The sequence below is a fragment of the Phyllopteryx taeniolatus genome, chromosome 5 (assembly GCF_024500385.1).
Source record: "Phyllopteryx taeniolatus isolate TA_2022b chromosome 5, UOR_Ptae_1.2, whole genome shotgun sequence".
Classification (NCBI taxonomy): Eukaryota; Metazoa; Chordata; class Actinopteri; order Syngnathiformes; family Syngnathidae; genus Phyllopteryx; species Phyllopteryx taeniolatus.
This window is the reverse complement of record NC_084506.1, coordinates 24,036,434-24,055,966: the sequence shown is the minus strand read 5'-3', so window position 1 is coordinate 24,055,966 and position 19,533 is coordinate 24,036,434. Positions and strand designations below refer to the sequence as shown.

The window sequence follows — 19,533 nt, the reverse complement described above, 5'->3', positions numbered from 1 at the left end:
AGGGGCATTCAACACCTTGAAGTCTCTTTTTTCAAGAATACATTCGCTATACTGTAGAAAAGGTTTTTTCTCTTTAGTTTTTCTAAAGGTCACTTGAGTGCGGTAGATTTATGAAAAAATATGATGCAACCATCCAATCATATTTTTAATATACTGTATATTGTGGGAATTTGTTAGTTCTTTTTTTATAATTACAGTTCTTTTTACTGGCTCAAATGAACAGTTCCTCAAACGGAGACTCTATGAACTTTAGTTGAGCTTATTCAAACCAAGCTAATTGTTTTTTTTTAACTTTATTTGTGTTTTTAGTAGGATAAGTCAATGTTTTTAAAATTTGACAATGTACGTCATTTTTCTCAGAATAATCAAAATGGACGTGTCGCGTTTTGGTAAAGGCGTCTTCAAATGCTCTCTAGGAAGTTTCTGACATGATTCTGTAAGAGTTGGTCACCTTCAATATCCCCAGTTAGAAACGGCAATAAGAGACAAATTTTATGTTATGGAGGTTCAGGATTCAAAATAACCTGAAGGCCTTCAGTCACATCAAAGGTTGTGATTTTGTCGCTCAGCCTTTTGTTTACCCTGGAAAAACCCGATTTCCACTTTGTCATGTTAATTACAAAGCAAGCAAAACTAGGCCATCAATGGGATTGTGTGATGTTTAACGAAAAACAACAACAAATGTGTAGAAACTACATGAGGGTGAAAGGGAGAGCAATTCATGTCACTCTGAGAGCTGTGTACAATAAATGCAGAATAAAGTTACAAAACATACATCATGAGAAATATGTTGACTCACCACCATATAAATTAGTTAACTTTTTTTAAGGCATTTCTGGAATCTTTATGAATGTGTCTGCATTTGTGTTTTTGAATGCCGTAAATACTTAAAAGTGTGACTGCGTAAATGGCTGGAAAGACGAAATTTTTTTAATCATCAAATTATGGAAAAGCAGAAATTTGTGAAATGTGACAAAGTGTAGCCCAAACAAGCAGAAAAACATCCCGACATTGGAATGAATGGTGGATTGAGAAATGTGTAAGTTTTTTAACATAAAAAAGTGAATGTATGTATAATGATAGCATTGTTTTTTTTTCCCTTATGAATATTTGTCATCTTTTTTTTTTTTATTTTTACACGCAGCTTAGCGATCAGCCGTCGTTGGAGGAAGCCATCCGAATAGCCTCAAGAATCCAGCAAGGAGAGTCACCTGGCCTGGACGATTGATATCAGATGGGAATCGGAATTAAGTTGGACTTTAAAAAAAAAAAAAAAAAAAAAAAAAAAAAAAGAATCAAGCAAAAGCGAACTCGCAAGTCTTCCTTCAAAGTTGTTTTGTCTCCCTCCCACCGCCACATGCAATCATGCAAATGAACATTGTTTTTTAAGTGTAAATAGGATTTTGATAACTGGACAATTTTGTCAACCAAACAGATGATGGGGTGTGGGTTGTACTTTCTAATGATCATTCACAGTGCAGGGTACAGCTAATGCTATTTCTAATAATAAAGAAAATAATTTAAAAGCATCAAGGATCTGATTTTTTTTATTATTATTTTTTTTTACAGGTAAATATTCACATCACAAAAGATTAACTCTAATCACTTTTATCAGTGATCCTCAACTGGTCTGTCGGATAGTAATAACATTTCATGGGCACCTCTGTTTACAACGGACATACTGTATGAGGTTTTTGAGTTATCAACTGCGCACTCAGTTACCACTGTAGTTTTTCATTTAATTATTTTCATGTTGATGACCTACAAATATTTTTTCAGATGTAATAATATATAAATAAAGATTAAATAAAATGCATTGCAACAGAGATTTCTGTTCTCAATTAAGGTTAACTTTGTGTATATATAGCTTGTATTTATGGCTTTACTACTGCTTTAGGGTAGGATAGTGATAGACCACAGTGCCAATTTCTGTAGTAAACTGAGGATCCCTGTACAGTGAAATACTATACAGTATTTATCATACATTCCAGGTCAAACTTGCCTTGTATTTGAAAAATAATTTTATAATTATTTTGACAGGCATGCATCAAAATGTTATTACCTGTGGTGTAATGCAATGGTTCATGTATTGGTATTCTGTACGCCTCTTCGCCATACCAAGTTTCCACACAGAACATACAGTTAAAATCAGATGTTTAGATATGCACACTATAAAAAGACACACTTTTTTTTTTTTTTCATTGTCTCAGATGGAACCAGACTAAACCTTGACTGTTTTGGGTCAATTCGGATTACCAAAATTATTTGCTAAATGCCAGAAAGAGAGAGCGATGCTTTTTGGGCAATTTTTCATTACTATATTTAAGTTCAGAAATGTACATACAGTAAGATTACTTTGCCTTTAAACATTTTGGGAAACCCCAGATGATTGTCATTTCTTTAGAAGCTCCTGACAGGTTGTTTTGACATTTGAGTTCATTAGACACACCTGTGGATGTATTTGAACTAGGCACACCTGAAACACACTGCTTCTTTGTGTAACGTCATGGGACGGTCAAAAGAAATAACCCAAGATATCAGGAAGTGAATTGTGGACTTGCACAAGTCTGGTTCACCCTTGGGTGCAGTTTCCAGATGTCTGAGGGTGCCACGTTCATCTGCAAGTATAAACACCATGGGAATGTTCAGCCATCATACCACTCAGGAAGGAACATGCTTTGGTCCAAAATGTGCATATCACCCCAAAACCAAAAGCAAAAGACCTTGTGAAGATGCTGGCTGAAGCTGGTAAGAGTGTGTCATTATCCACAGTGAAATGAGCACGGTACCGAAATGGGCTGAAAGCCCACTCTTACCAGGAAGAAGCTATTCCAAAAGAAAAAAGCCAGAATACAGCATGGAAATGCACATGGACAAAGAAGTTAATTTTGGGAGACATGAAATGTGGTTTGACAAAACTAAAATGTAACTGTTTGGCCATGTTGAGCATTGTTACGTTTTGTGAAGGAGAAAAAAGGGAGGCTTATAAGCATGAGAACATCTTCCTAAACTTTGAAATATGGAGGTGGCAGCATCGTGGGGTTGTTTTGATACAGGAGGGACTGGTGCCTTTCACAAAATACATGAGGAAAGAACAATGTAGAAATACTGAGTCAACACCTCAAGACATCAATCAGCCAGGAAGTTGAAGCTTGGGTGCAAATGTGTCTTACAAATGGACAATGACCCTGAGCATACTACCAAACTGGTTACGCTTAAGGATAAAGTCCTTTTTGGAGTGGTCATTGCAAAGCTCTGATCTCAATTATACACTTATTTACATTTTACGGGCAGTTCTGAAAAGGCAAGTGCGAGCAAGGTGGCCAACAAACTTGGCTGAGTTACACTAGTTACATCAGGAGGAATGGGCCAAAATTCCTGCCAACTATTGTAAGAAATGTTTGGAAGGATATCCAAAAGGTTTGATCCAAGTCATACAGTTTAAAGGCAATGGTAACAAATACTAATGAAATGTATGTAAACTTCTGGCTTTGAAGACAGTAATGAAACATTGTCCACCAAAAATATTTCTCTCATTATTCTGCCATTTAGCAAACAGAAATAATTTTGGTAATCCTAATTTACCTAAAACAGGAAACATTTGATTTCATGTCAGACAGTGAGAAAGCAAAGCATGTGTCTTTCTATGTAGTGTATGTAAACATTTGTTTTCAAGTCTATTAGGTAAAGGACAGGAAGCGTAAGCGCTTGTTGTTTTAGCCCCAGGCTAGTAAACAAACACAATGCAGCTCGGCCTCTGGCTACATTTGTCATGGTGAGCGATTTTTAGCATGACGTCGTTTTAATATTTTTGCAGGTGGTAAGAGCTCAACTGCAGTGCAAACACAGATTCCACTGGCATTTAAAACAGCCTCTCGTGTAACAAATGCCATTGGTATGTTATAGCATTATTTTGTAGAATCTTAATTCAGACTGTTTAAACTTATGGTTGCAGTTAATTGTCTCCATCCTTCATTTCCTAAGGAGAGGGCAAACTATTGATGTTGCACCTTATTAACAGATTCTTATTTGCAATGCTGACCTAGTTGCAGAGTCCAGACAGCATGCTGCAGAGTAAAACAAAGCGAAATAAAAACAAATTCATATACCACAAAATGTACATTGATAGTTATCTGTTTACATATAATATATTTACATATTACATTACAAGATGTAGTAATAATAAGTAATTGATACAATCTAGTATTTTAAATGTTTCTAACCTTTTTTTAAGTTGGTTTTATGCAGGATGCCAAACAATGTCATACAATTTGAAAGTTGAACTATCAAGTAAAACTATTGTAAATACATTGATCAATATATTCTAATTTGTGATATAAAATAATAATTAAGAAAAACATTTAAACAAAAATGGTTATATAGGTAACATCAAACGTAAGGGAGATCACTGACAGGAAATAATTTTACAAAATGATCTGTAATGTCATAATCTTTCTATTTGCAAGTAAGGGTAGGGATTTATGAAGTGAAATACTGTAAATTCAACTAATACGTGGGAAGATGTTTATGTTTTGGTTACGTGTAAAGAATTTCCAAAGTAAGCAAGCGTGCCTTTATTGGCTCAAATTAGCAGCGTGATGACGCCACGCCCACTCTTTTCTCAACGTCCCATTTTTTAAGATTTGGCAGGCGCGCTCTGATTGGTTGCTCGGCACCACATGACTAACTGTCGCGCGAAGTATGTTAGCTCGCGTGTGACGAGAAACGTGGAGTGGACTTCTACCGAGACGGTTTTTTTTTTTCTTTTTTCGTCTTTTATGTGTCTGGTGGTGCTTGTGGAGCAGTTACGTTTCTGTCGGGGACGGACCGAGGAGAGCTGCCGGGCCGGAGGGCAATACCCGACTCAAGCGGGTAGTTTAATCGTTTTTTCGGGTTTCTTTTTCGTCTCATTCGGTCGGTCACTTCTTCAACGTGGTGGGCTGGAGTTATTTATTTATTTTTAAAACATAGCCTTTTCGAGGCTAGCGGACTACGCTAAAGACGTTTTTTTTTATGGTGGTGAGTGGAATACCTTCACTCAAGGTAGTTAAAAAGTGGACTTTTTGGGGAAAGGTTCCAAGTAGTGCTTGTTTATTTTTCGACGAGCAAATTTTACCGAGAAAAAAACCAAAACTAACTTGGCTAGCATGTTGCGCTGCGGTAGCCATTGGCAGGATTCCCCCTCGTCCAACGCTCGACCCGTCCGCCAGAAACTTCATTTCACGGCGAGCGACGGCGAGGATGACTCGGTCGAGGACGTCAACGAGTCGGGCTTCAACGAATTGGACTCCCCGACAGCGATGCGAACCAGCGACAGCGACACGATACCGGGAGGCGGTGGCAATGGGAGCCCCCAAATGAGGCAGTCCGGGGACGAGATGTGGTCGGAAGAGGGCTTTGACTCCCCGTCGCACTTGCTGTCCCCGAGGTCGGAGCTCTTCGCCGCCTGCACGCCGTCGCCTAGGAAAGCATCGTGGTTGTATGCCGGCTCACCGGAGCAGTCGTACGGCCGGGCCAGCGTAGACGGCTGCGGCTCGCCGATCCCCACATGCCCCGACACACCTCCGCACAAAACTCTGAGAAAGCTGCGACTTTTTGACACGCCGCACACACCAAAGGTGAGTAAGAATTGTCCTAAAACGCGTTAAATGTGATTTATTGCACACACATTGTAAAATGTCCTCTTTGTTGTGGACTAACGGCGAGTTTCAAATGTCAACAATTTTGCAGCGTCAGTTGGCAACCCAGTGACCCACATAACGTGGCTGCTGTTGCATAATAGTAATGTGCTGGAGCTCCTCAGTAATGACGCAATGGCTGCATGTTCATAGGCGTTAAATGACTTCACTTTTTTGCTCCCCCCAAATAACTGTTACATACTTTTCAAAATATGTTTTTTAAACAAAGGTAATCTTAACATTCTGTCTGTGTCGACTCACGTTGAGGCTATTTGTAGAATAACCAATGACTCGTTTCACATTTTATTGTGTTACACACCCAAGTCAGTGCTGGGGGAAATGGTCAAAACTAAATAAATCTCGATGAGGGCTGCAACGAACAATTATTTTGATAATCAATGAATTAGGTAAATAAACAGTTATTCATGTCCATGCCTTGTTTAGAAGACGGCATTATTTACGTGTTTTAAAAGTAAAAGTTTGGAAAATGGATGAACATAAATTGATTGATTCAGATTCAGTTACTGGTTTGATCTTTAACATGTCAGAAAATAGGCAAAAATGTTTTGTTTTACAATGTGAAAGTAAATGTTTACAAATATCTTATTTTAATTAAACACTTGTCATCAGCAAATTTATTGTCTTAAGATTTTTTAACTGATTTAGGACAATTTTGATGTGCTGAATCCAAAAATCACATCGGTTTTGCTCCATCAGGTCAACTTTTTGAACTATGGCCACGTCTTTGTTTAGAGGTACAGGTATTTTCGCTTGAGAGGTTCAATTAAACGAAGATTCACGCCCCGAATTTTCAACAATGATGATGTAACATTTAATTTACAGGAACTTTTATCAATGTCTACTATTCAATTTACAGTATGCAAAGTTTGTAATGTTTAATTAGTAACAACTTGACATAAAAACCTGTAATTTTCAGATTCAGCAATGCAAAATTGCCCTAAATCAGTTGGGGGGAAAAACATACAAAAATATTCGTTGTAACCCAGTGTAATCAGTCTGCTTTCATGGAGGACTACAGAAATTGGAGCATTTTTACTGTTGAAACACTAAAATTCAGAGGATTTGGACAATTCTAAGGTAAACAAGGTCTCTAAACGATTAATCGCTTATCAAAATGGATTGTGGATTAATTTTATAATAGATTAGTTGTCGATTAATCAATCAGTTGTTGCACCCTCAATCCCGATATTGGTAATTTTATATCCTCATAATAGATAATTTATTAATCATGTCAGGGAAATTATATTGTCACAGCAGCAATATTTGCACATTACATACATTTTTATCTCATAATGCGAGAAGCAGAGAAATAAAAAATAAATAAATTATAGAAAAATAAAATTTGTTTATTATTAGATTTATCAATATCAATGAGTAATTAAAGGAGAAGCTAAAAACACATTTAGCAAAAATCTTTATTGAAAAGAAGAAGCGGTTTTAAGTTCACATTTAAAAGCATTTTTTTGTCTGTGGGACTCTCAGGTGGTCTGGGAGGGTGTTCCACAGTTGAGGGGAGTTTGGGACAACACTGGCTCACGTTTTCTAATTCACTCAAATTTAGAATGCATATTATGTGGAAAATAATGAAGAAAATAGCTACCATCCAGCATGTACACAATCATATGAACCCATGTAACATAAATGACTGTATTCAGTCGTCAAAACAAACCACCTTCACGGGAGGCTCATCAGTAGTCAGGGGTGCACATAACTTGTGCGCATACGCACTGAAAATATATAAAACGTTTCTCAGTTTAGTTGAGCTCAGCTTTGAGCGTGTGGCACACAAGAAAGTTCCCCGCTAACGACGACACTCGCGGAGGATGGTGACTGAGTGCACCCAGGGGCTGCTGACGAGCGTGGGCGTCTCTGTCTTGCTGTACAGCAGCTACGATGTTCCGTCAAAACGTCTTTGAGAAACCGGACTGTGGTGCAAAAAAAACATTGGAGCGCGCTGCCCAAGAGAACTATGCCAAATTAGCTGATCGCGCGGTCCCATGCTGTAAACAGTGGCGTTGCTAGCTTGAGTGGCCCCCGCTGCGAGACCCCTTGGTCCTCCTCATCATTGCTAATGGCAGTGTGGGCTGGCAAAACCACGGTCCTCCCCCTTTTGCCATAAATTACAACTAAATAACATGATTATTTTCTCACAAGATTATAAAATAAGTACCTATAATTACATGTATATACAGGATGAAATAATATACAATGAGCCTGAATGAATGTCCTTTGCTACAGGTATGTATATGCAGGCTCTTTGCCAGCTGTGAATTGGCTTGGACTAAGACTAATAAGCGTAAAGCACATGCAAACAGACATAAAAGGGGAAAAAAATGTTAGAAGGTCAATAAACAAACCAAAAAAAGCATGTTTTATTCTTTTATTTGTATAGGAAATAAGTAATGAATAGGACATATGTCTACAAACGGTAGACGCATGTAGGCACATGTGTATGAATTCATCCAGTGAGGTCGATGGGTCATGGAAAAAAAATGAGCAGCAAGGAGTGACCTGGTGCTCATTCTAGAACCAAACCAAAATTGTTATAGTCAATAGTATTAGTTAGCATACTAGCGTAAATAACAGGCTAGCACAAATTGACATGACATCACAGATGGGCAAATGAATATGCGCACAAGCACTTTACAAAAATTGTATAAAGTCATTAAACTCTCCTTTTGGCATTTGTACACAATAATAAATGTTATGGAACAAAGGCAAATATATTGCAACGGCAGAGGAGACGACACAAGCTATTTTTAGCTGCATCAGGAGAGAAACAGACTTTGACTTGACAGTGTACGAGATGCATTCAAGGACCACCAACAAAACAGGACGTCTTGCAAAGATTACCCGCTCGCCTGCATATGACACAGAATTTATTCCTGCAAAAATCGTTTGTAGATGTAAACACTCGTGCAGCTGGGGCATTACTGCAAATTGGAAAATATCTAGAAAGGGTCTTCACACTTTCTAACAACTATCAAACATAATTTAGGAAAATGCTTTTTTTTTTTTTTTTTTTTTAATATATCTTCAAAGACATCACTTTAATGCAGATATCTCCAAAAAACAGGACAGTAACCTATTAACCAACCAATCAATCAATTTTTATAGATGCATGTAAAGGAACACTGACTAAGTTTTCGAAGACTTAGCACTACAAATGAAGAAGAAATTGTGTACTATCTACATTAAAGGGGAAGTAAACCCACAGATTTTTAGGGGGTGTTTGTGCCACCACGAATCAGAACACGGTATTCTGGTTAATATTGTGTTTGTGAAATAGGAATTAAACAGGATAATTCATCAATCTCCAGCAAACTCAGGGTGCGGCCATTTTAGGAAATATTACCCTCTGCTGGTGACCACGATGCTTACGTACGTCACGTGACCAACTCTGTAAAACAGGTTCGCAGACTGTGTATCCTGTGGGTTCCTGACATGATCGTTTGAACCTGAACTTGCTAAAATGTTCTTCAAACGATCATGTCAGCAACCGCAATATACACAGGGAGTCTGCTAACAACAGGTTTGCAGACTGCCTGCGTATGCTTTCAGGTTTGGTCACGTGGCGATGGTTGCGTTTATCACGTTGGGATGGACCAGTCAGGATAGTCTTTGCATCTGCAATGTTGCAGAGAGTAACCGTGTTGATTATATTTGACTTTAATGTAATCTCTCTTAATATATAAAGCATAAAGTGGACATTTGTCGTGATAGTAATAATTAGCCACGCAGACGGTTTATTTGTGACATTTGTCAATGAAGTGACATCATCTTTAATAGACGTCTCCATGAAGTGATGTCATCAAGGAACGATGGAAGTTCCAAATATAGAAATCAGATGCACCAATAGAGTGCGAATCTGTTTTCCAGGTTTGGTCACGTGACGTACATAACCATAGTGGGGGTAGGTGTGACGTTAATTTCGGTCGCCAGCAGAGGGGGATTTTGCCTAAAATGGCTACGCTCCAAGTTTGCTAGAGATTCATGAATTATTCTGTTTAATTCTTATTACAAAACCAGAATATTAACCAGAATACCATGTTTTGATTCGTTGTGGCACATACAATGTATTCTTGCAAAAATAAATAAATAAATGTGGGTTTCCCTCCCCTTTAAGTTCAGATGGGAAAAGGAGGTTGGAATAGAAGACTGGTCAAATATTTGTATAACAATGGGAACCACTTGGAGCTCTGACCTATGAAGGAAGTTTACCTGTAAAAACGCTATGCTTTTTTATTTTTTCTCCCCAAAGCACAGGAACTTCTAAGAATAAATGCTGGACATGGTAATTTCAGGAAATGTGGGTGCACATGAGTGGGCCACTTCCATATTTTTGTGAGTGCCCTAAGATTTCCCCCTCCTGGACAAATGTGATTAAAACTGTTTAACAGATTATTGGGTTACAGCTGGAAGAGAGCTTCTTTCTTCTTTCTTCATGCGAAACCACACTAGATCGGTGAAGAACAGTTTACTATTTTGAACCAGAATGTTATTTTTTTTTCTTTTTTTAGTAGATGTTGGTTTTTTTTTCAATTTTTTTGCCAGTCTCTTCGTTTTCGTTTTATTATTGCTGACAGCTATTGGTTTAAAAAATTATTAAATTTTATTATTTTTTAAAAAACAGGATGTTTCAAACACCGATGATAAAAACACTAACATTGAATTCACCAAGACAAAGATTCCTCTAGGTGGATAGTTAAGCTGCTTTTTGCTTGTTCATGGGCACTAAAGTACTTTGCGTTTGTGTTCCAGAGCCTTCTGTCCCGCGTAGGGGTTTCCAGCGGGAAGGGCCCTCTATTGAAGACAGTGGGAGCTGCGGAGAAGATGTCAAAGTCTATCACAGATCGTGACAGTGGCAGAAGGCGGCACACGCCTCTGGTCAACTTCAACCCCTTCACGCCTGACTCCTCGTTCATCCAGTCAGCCACGCAGCAAAGGAACAACAGAAAGAGGCCACACTGGAACCTGTATGTTACAATAATCCTTAGTTCTCTCTCTCTCTCTCTCTCTCTCTCTCTCTCTCTCTCTCTCTCTCTCTCTCTCTCTCTCTCTCTCTCTCTCTCTCTCTCTCTCTCTCTCTCTTTCTCGCTCTCATTTGCACAGTTCTCCAAATAAGAAGCTATGGTTGCTTGCTTCAAGCTGTTTGTCACTCCCAGTTGCAGTTTACTATAAACCTGGCACATAAAGAAAAGAGAATTCTATCCATTTTCCGAGCCGCTTCTCCTCACTAGGGTCGCGGGCGTGCTGGAGCCTATCCCAGCTGTCATCGGGCAGGAGGCGGGGTACACCCTGAACTGGTTGCCAGCCAATCGCAGGGCACATAGAAACAAACAACCATTCGCACTCACAGTCATGCCTACTGGCAATTTAGAGTCTCCAATTAATGCATGTTTTTGGGATGTGGGAGGAAACCGGAGTGCCCGGAGAAAACCCACGCAGGCACGGGGAGAACATGCAAACTCCACACAGGCGGGGCCGGGGATTGAACCCGGGTCCTCAGAACTGTGAGGCTGACGCTCTAACCAGTCGCCACCGTGCCGCTGAAAAGAGAATTAAACAGTATATTTAAACACCAAACCATATATTCACGAAAATTTGCTAGCTTAATAGTAACTTATAATGCAAACCGCGATAGATGGGCTGATGGGAATTTGCGTAGTTGTTACTGTAATTACAAACATTCAAATAACTGCTACTTTAACACATTTAATTAACATTATATTTAAACACCAAAATGTTCTACCAAACCATACAGTACAGCATTAATTGCAGGCGTATATACTTTCTAGTTTCTGCTTCTTCTGCTCTCTTGGCTACACTGTATCCACATCCAGCAGAGTTCGGTGTTGCGGCACAAAATGGTGCTACAACTGAACGCGGAAGTCTTAATTTGAACCTACCTATACTGTACATTGTTAAAACCCATTAAAAAGAACAATTGCGATATAGTAGTGTGCAAGAAAGATCAAGCACAATATAGCGGGGGTTCGCGGTTACTCTTTTGAACGTAAAATTAAGGTAATTACACAGCATGTCACTCACCTCCCCGACCTTTGGATGGGAACCAAGACCTCATGGTTGCTCGTAAACTGTGACGTGTGCTTGTGAACATGCCTAGTCCCCCACCCCCACCATGCCCTTCGCTGCTGCCCCCAATGGACAGATTCTTTTTTTACTTGTATTTTAATCAAAGGATTATTTTTTTTTGGGTCAATACACTTTATATCCCAGAAGTATGGAAATGCTGTTTCCCTCGCTCTCTAGTAAAAAAGAAACATTAAAAACTATACATAAATTAGAAAGAAGAAATAAACTATCCACACTGTAGTGCAGTAGACACAGACGTCACTATCCTAGAACTTGTTTAAAAACATTTTTTTTCAAAAATAAGATGAATTCTATTGAGATCATTTAGAGACTGGCCAATAAGGTTACATAATTTTTTGATAGTTTTTCCCCACACAAACTTCTATCTGGTTTTATACAGCAATCAAAAGAAATCCTAACATTTTCTTTTGTTGAGATCATTCTCATACCATTTATTGATTGGCCAATGACTTTTGACATGTGTTTTTGGTTATTAAAAACACACGCACACCAGTATCCTTTAATATATGAAACTAGTAGTTTATTTTTAAAAGTTGAATTTTAACATTGTTTTGTTGAGAATGTAAAGACTGTTTTTAGACCATCCAATGTCTTTTTCCTTGAGTTTTGGGGTATTCCATATATATGCATGCGATTTGTGTGTATTACACTTTATTTTTATAAAAGCTGAATTTTATCATTGTTTGGTTGAGATCATGTTCAGACCATTTTCGAAACTGACTGTTAGGTTTTTACATTGTGAACCACACTTTCACGACCACTTAAAAAAAGAGCAACTCAATTGGCCACTCTAAATGGATTCATGTTGTGCTAAAACATGCTAAATAACTTCAGTTCTCCACACAGCTCCAGTGGTGAAGACATGGAGGCAAACGATGTCGAGAGTGAGGATGAAATCCTACCACCATCCAAGGTAACAATGATTTAAAAAAAAAAATAATAATAATAATTTTTTTTTTAATTTATGTCAGTGTGTCCCTTTTTTAATTGATGCCCTGCCTCAATTATTGGGTTTAACACGCATTCCTCCTTCCCAGAGGATCACCATGATTGAGAGCAACATGATGTCACGCTACGCCTCTGAGTTCCTGGAGCTGGAGAAGATTGGCTGCGGCCAGTTTGGCGCTGTGTACAAGTGTGTGAAGCGATTGGACGGCTGCCTCTATGCAATCAAGTGCTCCAAGAAGCCCTTGGCCGGATCAGTGGACGAGTGAGTGTTGATTTTTCAACAGAGGCCTCTCTAAAAATGGATGCTGTATTTTCATTTAACGGCGGGCAGTTCATCCTTTGTGTCTAAGTATTATAAAGTCACTATTTATGGCGGATACATGCTAAAAAAAAATTATTTATGAATATTTGAATAGGTTTGTAAGATTCCAGTGTTTTTCAATTTGTACAGGTTATGTACGCGGAGGTGGGAATTTTTTTTGAAATGATTTATCTTGACCTCATTTTTTTACATCGCAAATACCTGGCATTTGGACAGATGTGTTTAGACTTTTTATGTCCACTGTGTATGCCTCTCCCCCGTTAAAGGCTTTTTCACACTGGATTTAGCACAGCGCAGTGTGCTGTTGACTAGCCCATTCATTTGTATATGTGCTGCCATGGTACAGTGATGAAATCCAGTAGAATGTTGAAAAGTGTTCAATTCGGGCGCTGCGCAGCTGTGACAACAGACAGCGTATCCATTAGGAGAAGTGGTGGCGGGAGATTTTAGAGTGACAACAGCAAGAGATTTTGGCAGAATTGTAAGTGGCACCAGGCTACTCTCTGTTCGGTTGCGTAGCAACCAGTGCCATATATGGACACGCTTGCGCTGGGCTGCCGTCGTCCCTGCGCAGTCCTGCGTCCTAGCCCGTGGTAGTTATTTAAGTTTGACTGTGAGTTAACGGACTTTCTCCTCCTCTCTCTTTGCAGGCAAAACGCTCTCCGCGAGGTGTATGCTCATGCTGTGTTAGGCCAGCACCGGCATGTGGTGCGCTACTACTCTGCGTGGGCGGAGGAAGGCCACATGCTGATCCAGAACGAGTACTGCAACGGCGGCACGTTGTCAGACGTGATGGCCGACAACGCTCGGCGCCTCGCCCGCTTGTCAGAGCTAGAGCTCAAGGACCTGCTCCTGCAGGTGGCCCGTGGACTCAAGTACATCCACTCCATGTCGCTGGTGCACATGGACATCAAGCCCAGTGAGTTGGCAGAAGGCTTTTATTGTGAAACAAGCAGGAAATTGTTTTATTTTGACATTTTTAATTTTTTTTATTTAAGGTAACATCTTCATATCCCGCAAGTCTGTCAGCAGCTGTGACGAGGGTGACGACGAGGATGGCCTCAACACCAGTGTGGTCTACAAAATAGGTTTGATTTATTAATTTTTTTACATAGAGACATATTATGCATTTTTTTTTCACAATTGAAAATAGTTTCCCAGGTCTTTTGTTAGCAGCATACAACATATCATAATATCAAAATACCTCAATGATAATTAAAAAAAAAAAAAGAATCAGAACAAACATAACATGCTAGCACAAAATGATATAACATCACACATGGGCAAACAAATATCCGCTTTACACAAACGGTATAAATCATTGAATAAATCATTGAACTCACCTTTTGGCATTTACACACAAAATAAATGTTAGAAACTTCAGACAAATAGTAACTGCAAAGTGGACTATTTGGGCTTCCAGTAACTGTATTGCTAGAGAAGCGAAAACAAACTTTCCGTTGACTGTACACAAGCTGTATTCAAGGACCACCAACAAACAGGACATCTCAAACGCAGACAACAAAACACTTCATGAATTAAACCAAAACGTACACAAGGTGCATTCAAGGGCCTCCAACAAAACAGGACAGCTCAAACACACACAAAAACACCCGAATTGAACCCAACAACACCACCAAGATGGCACTAAATTGAAACTTTGAACTGAGCATGAAAACGTGACTAGGCGAGGTTTTTATTTATTTATGTATTTATTTATTTTTGTGAATAAATGATAGGTTCCCCCCAAAAAATCAGCGAATGGTAAACTGGTAATACAGCTTTGCGATAAGAGTTGAATTCTTTCTGTGCCCACGATTGTGTCTCAAACCATCTTTCACCATTGAAATGCAATTAATCGTTCCAGCCACAGCAAAAACACCACAAATTTATCTTTTTTATCATGTTTTTCATAAGAAATATTGCACTCAACGGTAAGGTACTAACACGGTAATAACATTTTCTCTGCGCATAATCTAAAAACATGGAAAATGTGAGCACAAAACAGGTGGCAAAACAGGCTTAATGGCGCATTACTGCCACCAAAATCAGTCAAGTGACTGCTCGTATACCGAAAAAACTCGTATCTCTTCACATATAAATATATAAAATGCTACTAAAATATATAGATTTTTTTTTTCATATTTTTCCCGTTTAAAGTGTATTCAATCTTTTCAGGCGATCTTGGTCACGTGACGCGGGCCAACAATCATCAAGTGGAGGAAGGTGACAGCAGATATTTGGCCAATGAAGTTCTTCAGGAGGTTTGTCCTCAAAATTTTGAAAAGCACATAGTTCTGTTTCTTCACCAAAGTCTCACTGGCTTCCTCTGGTTTCCCTCAGGACTGCAGCAATCTGGCCAAGGCCGACATTTTCGCCCTTGCCCTAACGGTGGTCAGCGCGGCGGGGGCCGAGCCGCTGCCCCGCAATGGCGATGCTTGGCACGAGATCAGACGGGGGAAACTGCCCACTGTCCCCCAAGTTCTCTCTGCAGAGATTCTCAGCCTCCTCCAGGTGTGTATGACCCTATTACCAAGACGCCAGAGTTAACAGCACACTTGGCCTCTTTCACAAAAAGATCCCACAAAATAGCCCTGTCTGAGCCGTAGCAGAAGAGCTGTGATTTATTCATATTGATTTAATATTGCCAGCATCAGAGCCATAATAGAAAACACCTTACTTTTCTTTTTACAGAAAACCCAGACAAGCGTGATGATCCATTCACACTGTCAATATGAACACTTTGTTCGTAGTTGGGTAAATAAAAATTAATAAATGCAGCACATTGAGGAAAGAGAAGCGTGCGATCTTGTGTTAAAGTGCAACTACATTTATTTGCTTTATTTGGTATTTTCAAGAATTAGTCTTGTTTCCTTTTTCTCGCTTTATGTAGTCAACCCACAGAGATAACATGGTATCCGTATTCTTACTTGTCTCGCTACCAGACTGCACATTCTTTTTTTGTCTGTATGTACTCCTGTTACATAGCGCCCCTAGTGTTCAGACTGAGACACCACTTTACTGAACTGTCTAGTGGCCCTGAAGTGCAAAACTAACTAACTAAATAACTAAACACAACGGCTTGTGTTACAGGCGACATTTTTGTGAAATGTGTGGCAGGACAGGAAAAACATGCAGTTGGATTTCTTTTTAGAATCAATTATCCATCCATCCATTGTCTTCCGCTTACCCGAGGTCAGGTCGCGGGGGCAGCAGCCTCAGCAGGGAAGCCCAGACTTCCCTCTCCCCAGCCACTTCCTCTAGCTCTTCCGAGGGGATCCCAAGGCATTCCCAGGCAAGCTGAGAGACGTAGTCTCTCCAACGTGTCCTGGGTCGTCCCCGGGGTCTCCTCCCGGTTGGACGTGCCCGAAACATCTCACCAGGGAGGTGTCCAGGAGGCATCCTAAACAGATGCCCGAGCCACCTCATCTGGCTCCTCTCAATGCGAAGGAGCAGCGGCTCTACTCTGAGCCCCTCCCGAATGACCGAGCTTCTCACCCCATCTCTAAGGGAGAGCCCGGAAAACCTGCGGAGGAAACTCATTTCGGTTGCTTGTATCCGGGATCTTGTTCTTTCGGTCACGACCCACAGCTCGTGGCCATAAGTGAGGGGAGGAACGTAGATCGACCAGTAAATCGAGAGCTTCGCCTTTCGGCTTAGCTCCTTCTTTACCACAATGGATCGATACAAAGTCTACATCACTGTAGACGCTGGACCGATCCGCCTGTCGATCTCCCGTTCCATTCTTCCCTCACTCGTGAACAAGACCCCAAGATACTTGAACTCCGCCACTTGGTGCAGGATCTCATCCTAGACCCGGAGAGGGCACTCCACCCTTGTCCGACTGGGGACCATGGTCTCAGATTTGGAGGTGCTGATTTTCATCCCAGCCACTTCACACTCTGCTGCTAACCGCTCCAGTGAGAGTTTGAGATCACGGCTTGATGAAGCCAACAGAACCACATCATCTGCAAAAAGCAGAGATGCAATTCTGAGGCCACCAAACCGGACCCCCTCTACGCCTCGGCTGCGCCTTGAAATTCTGTCCATAAAAGTTATGAACAGAATCGGTGACAAAGGGCAGCCTTGGCGGAGTCCAACCCTCACCGGAAACGAGTCCGACTTACTGCCGGCAATGCGGACCAAACTGTGATTCCGGTCGTACAGGTTCGGTACCCCTACTCTCCCGAAGCGCCCCCCACAGGACTCCACGAGGTCGAACGGCTTCTCCAAGTCCACAAAACACACCACTCGACTATGCTATATCTAGTCGAAACTTCTCAACCAGCTCGGGCTACTTCCGTGCCAGAGAGGTGACATTCCACGTCCCTAGAGCCAGCTTCTGTAGCTATGGATCGGATCGCCAAGGTCCCCGCCTTCGGCCACCGCCCAGCTCACACTGCACCCAACCCCTATGGCCCCTCCCACAGGTGGTGCCCATGGGAAGGGGGGATCCACGTTACACTTTAGGGCTGTGCCCGCTCGCCTTCGACCCCCACCTCCAGGCCTGGCTCCAGAGGGGGACCCCGGTGACCCGTGTCCGGGCAAGGAAACCTAGATCCATATATTTTGTTCTTCATAGGGGTTTTTGGAGCTGTGCTTTGTCTGGTCCCTCACCTTGGACCTGTTTGCCATGGGTGGTGATCCTACCAGGGGCGAGAAGCCCCAGACAACTTAGCTCCTAGGATTATTGGGACACACAAACCCCTCCACCACGATAAGGTGACGGCTCAAGGAAAGGAGAATCAATTATCCTATAGATAACTCGTGAAGTAATCACCCCCCCCCCAAACTACTACTAACATGCATTTTGTTCTTCTGTCCTTAAACTGCGTATGTTGGTACTGAGTGTATGATATAAACGCTTCACAGAATTTGAGACAGCAGTATCATCTATCCACCCATCCCTTTTCCGTACCGCTTCTCCTCATTAGGGTTGTGGGTGTGCTGGATCCTATCCCAATTCGGGGGGGTACACCCTGAACTGCTTCCCAGCCAATTGCAGGGCATATAAACAAACAACCATTCACAAATCACACCTACGGGCAATTTAGAGTCTTGAATTATTAATTTGAGTGTAACGTGTGATGTTCAATGTTAGTTTGTGTTTCTGAACAATATTTGATTGAAATTAATACCCTTTTATCACAATTCCAAGATGTAATGCCATTATCAAGTATCGGTGTGTACTCAAATCTAAATACAGTGGACCCCCCGCTATTTGTGGGGGATAGGGACCGAACTTGACCACGAAGAGCAAAAATTTGCGAATAATGTATGCCCATTATAATGGCCATGAATTCTTTTCTTTTTTTTTTTTTTTTTTTTTTTTTTTTTGGCGTGAATACACAGGAAAATGTTGCCAATAGGCGGTTTCTGCAAAAAAAACGGGGGTAGATTCCCACCCCATAAATATAATAGATTTAAAAAGTGTATAAAAAAAAATGTAAATAAAAATTATATATTTAAATCTGCGAATAGGTGAATCCGTGGCGGTCCCCTGTACTTCTACTTGTATCCGGTATGGGGAAAAATGGGGGAATCAGTGCATCCCTATACACGATTGTATTGGAAAAAAAGTGCTGCCGACGTCTTTGTGTTAACTTGTCCTGTTGGTGTGTTCCAGCTGATGATCGACCCGGACGCCACCCATCGCCCTTCCGCCACCAACCTCATCCGCCACCCGGTGCTGCTGACAGCGACCAAGACGAGCGCCGACCAGCTGAGAGTGGAGAACAATGCCCTCAAGTGCAAGAATGCCCTGTTGGAAAGGTGAGTGGTTTGTTGACAAACTAAAGAAATAGTGTTCTTTGTTTACGATGGAGATCAGAACCTGTACGCTAACACAGTAATTAAGTCATAATTCCAGTAAATATTTGCTTGAAAAACACTTGTAGGCCATCAAAATAAAACAATACAATGAAAAACACTACTGTGGTACATATTACGTGGACCACCAAACCAGTTCATTTTGCACCATTTTTAACCTTGAACTCTTGTATGTTAAGACCTTTAAGTTGTAAACAGGTGGCATGGTTTGGGGCAGAATGTTGATGACCATTTTTTTGTGTGTTCAGGGAGCTGCAGAAGGCTCAGCTGGCCAGAGCCTCCGTTAGGGCGACGGGAAACGGCAGCAGCACCTCCAGGCTCATTGGGAAGATGATGAGCCGATCTGTCAGCCTCAACATCTTCTGAACTCATTTTGCTGTACATAAGTTTAAAAAAAAAAAAAAAAGTTAATGTTCCTTCAATCAACACTTTGCATTCCTGAGCTTGTACAAAGTTATTTAATAAAAATCGTTCTATCTTCTCATTGTTTGTCACTCTATTATGTTTAGTTCAAAAGTGATGAAATATTTATTACATACTTTATTGTTTTCCTTAATAAAGTGCTGACTTGACATCTAGCAGTTGTTAGCAACGCACACACACACAAGTTGAGCAAAT

General features: G+C 40.6%; 2 protein-coding genes across 2 annotated transcripts in view; both read left to right on the top strand.

Annotated features, from left to right (window-relative positions):
- The window catches only part of znf143b (zinc finger protein 143b), a 23,630-nt gene extending 22,101 nt beyond the window's left edge, over positions 1–1,529 (top strand). Inside the window, exon 15 of the mRNA XM_061774016.1 lies at positions 1,145–1,529. Within this exon, the coding sequence (XP_061630000.1) occupies positions 1,145–1,228 (84 nt within the window). The 3' untranslated portion in view covers positions 1,229–1,529. The remainder of the gene's footprint in view (positions 1–1,144) is intronic.
- A 3,157-nt stretch (positions 1,530–4,686) lies between these two features.
- On the top strand, positions 4,687–19,399 carry wee1 (WEE1 G2 checkpoint kinase). The gene is made up of 10 exons (XM_061774018.1): positions 4,687–5,618; positions 10,461–10,675; positions 12,663–12,729; positions 12,854–13,026; positions 13,737–14,005; positions 14,085–14,174; positions 15,265–15,350; positions 15,430–15,600; positions 18,713–18,858; positions 19,164–19,399. Exons 1-10 carry the CDS (start codon positions 5,148–5,150, stop codon positions 19,279–19,281), a joined length of 1,806 nt encoding a protein of 601 aa, XP_061630002.1. The 5' UTR covers positions 4,687–5,147; the 3' UTR covers positions 19,282–19,399.
- Positions 19,400–19,533: the final 134 nt, after the last annotated feature.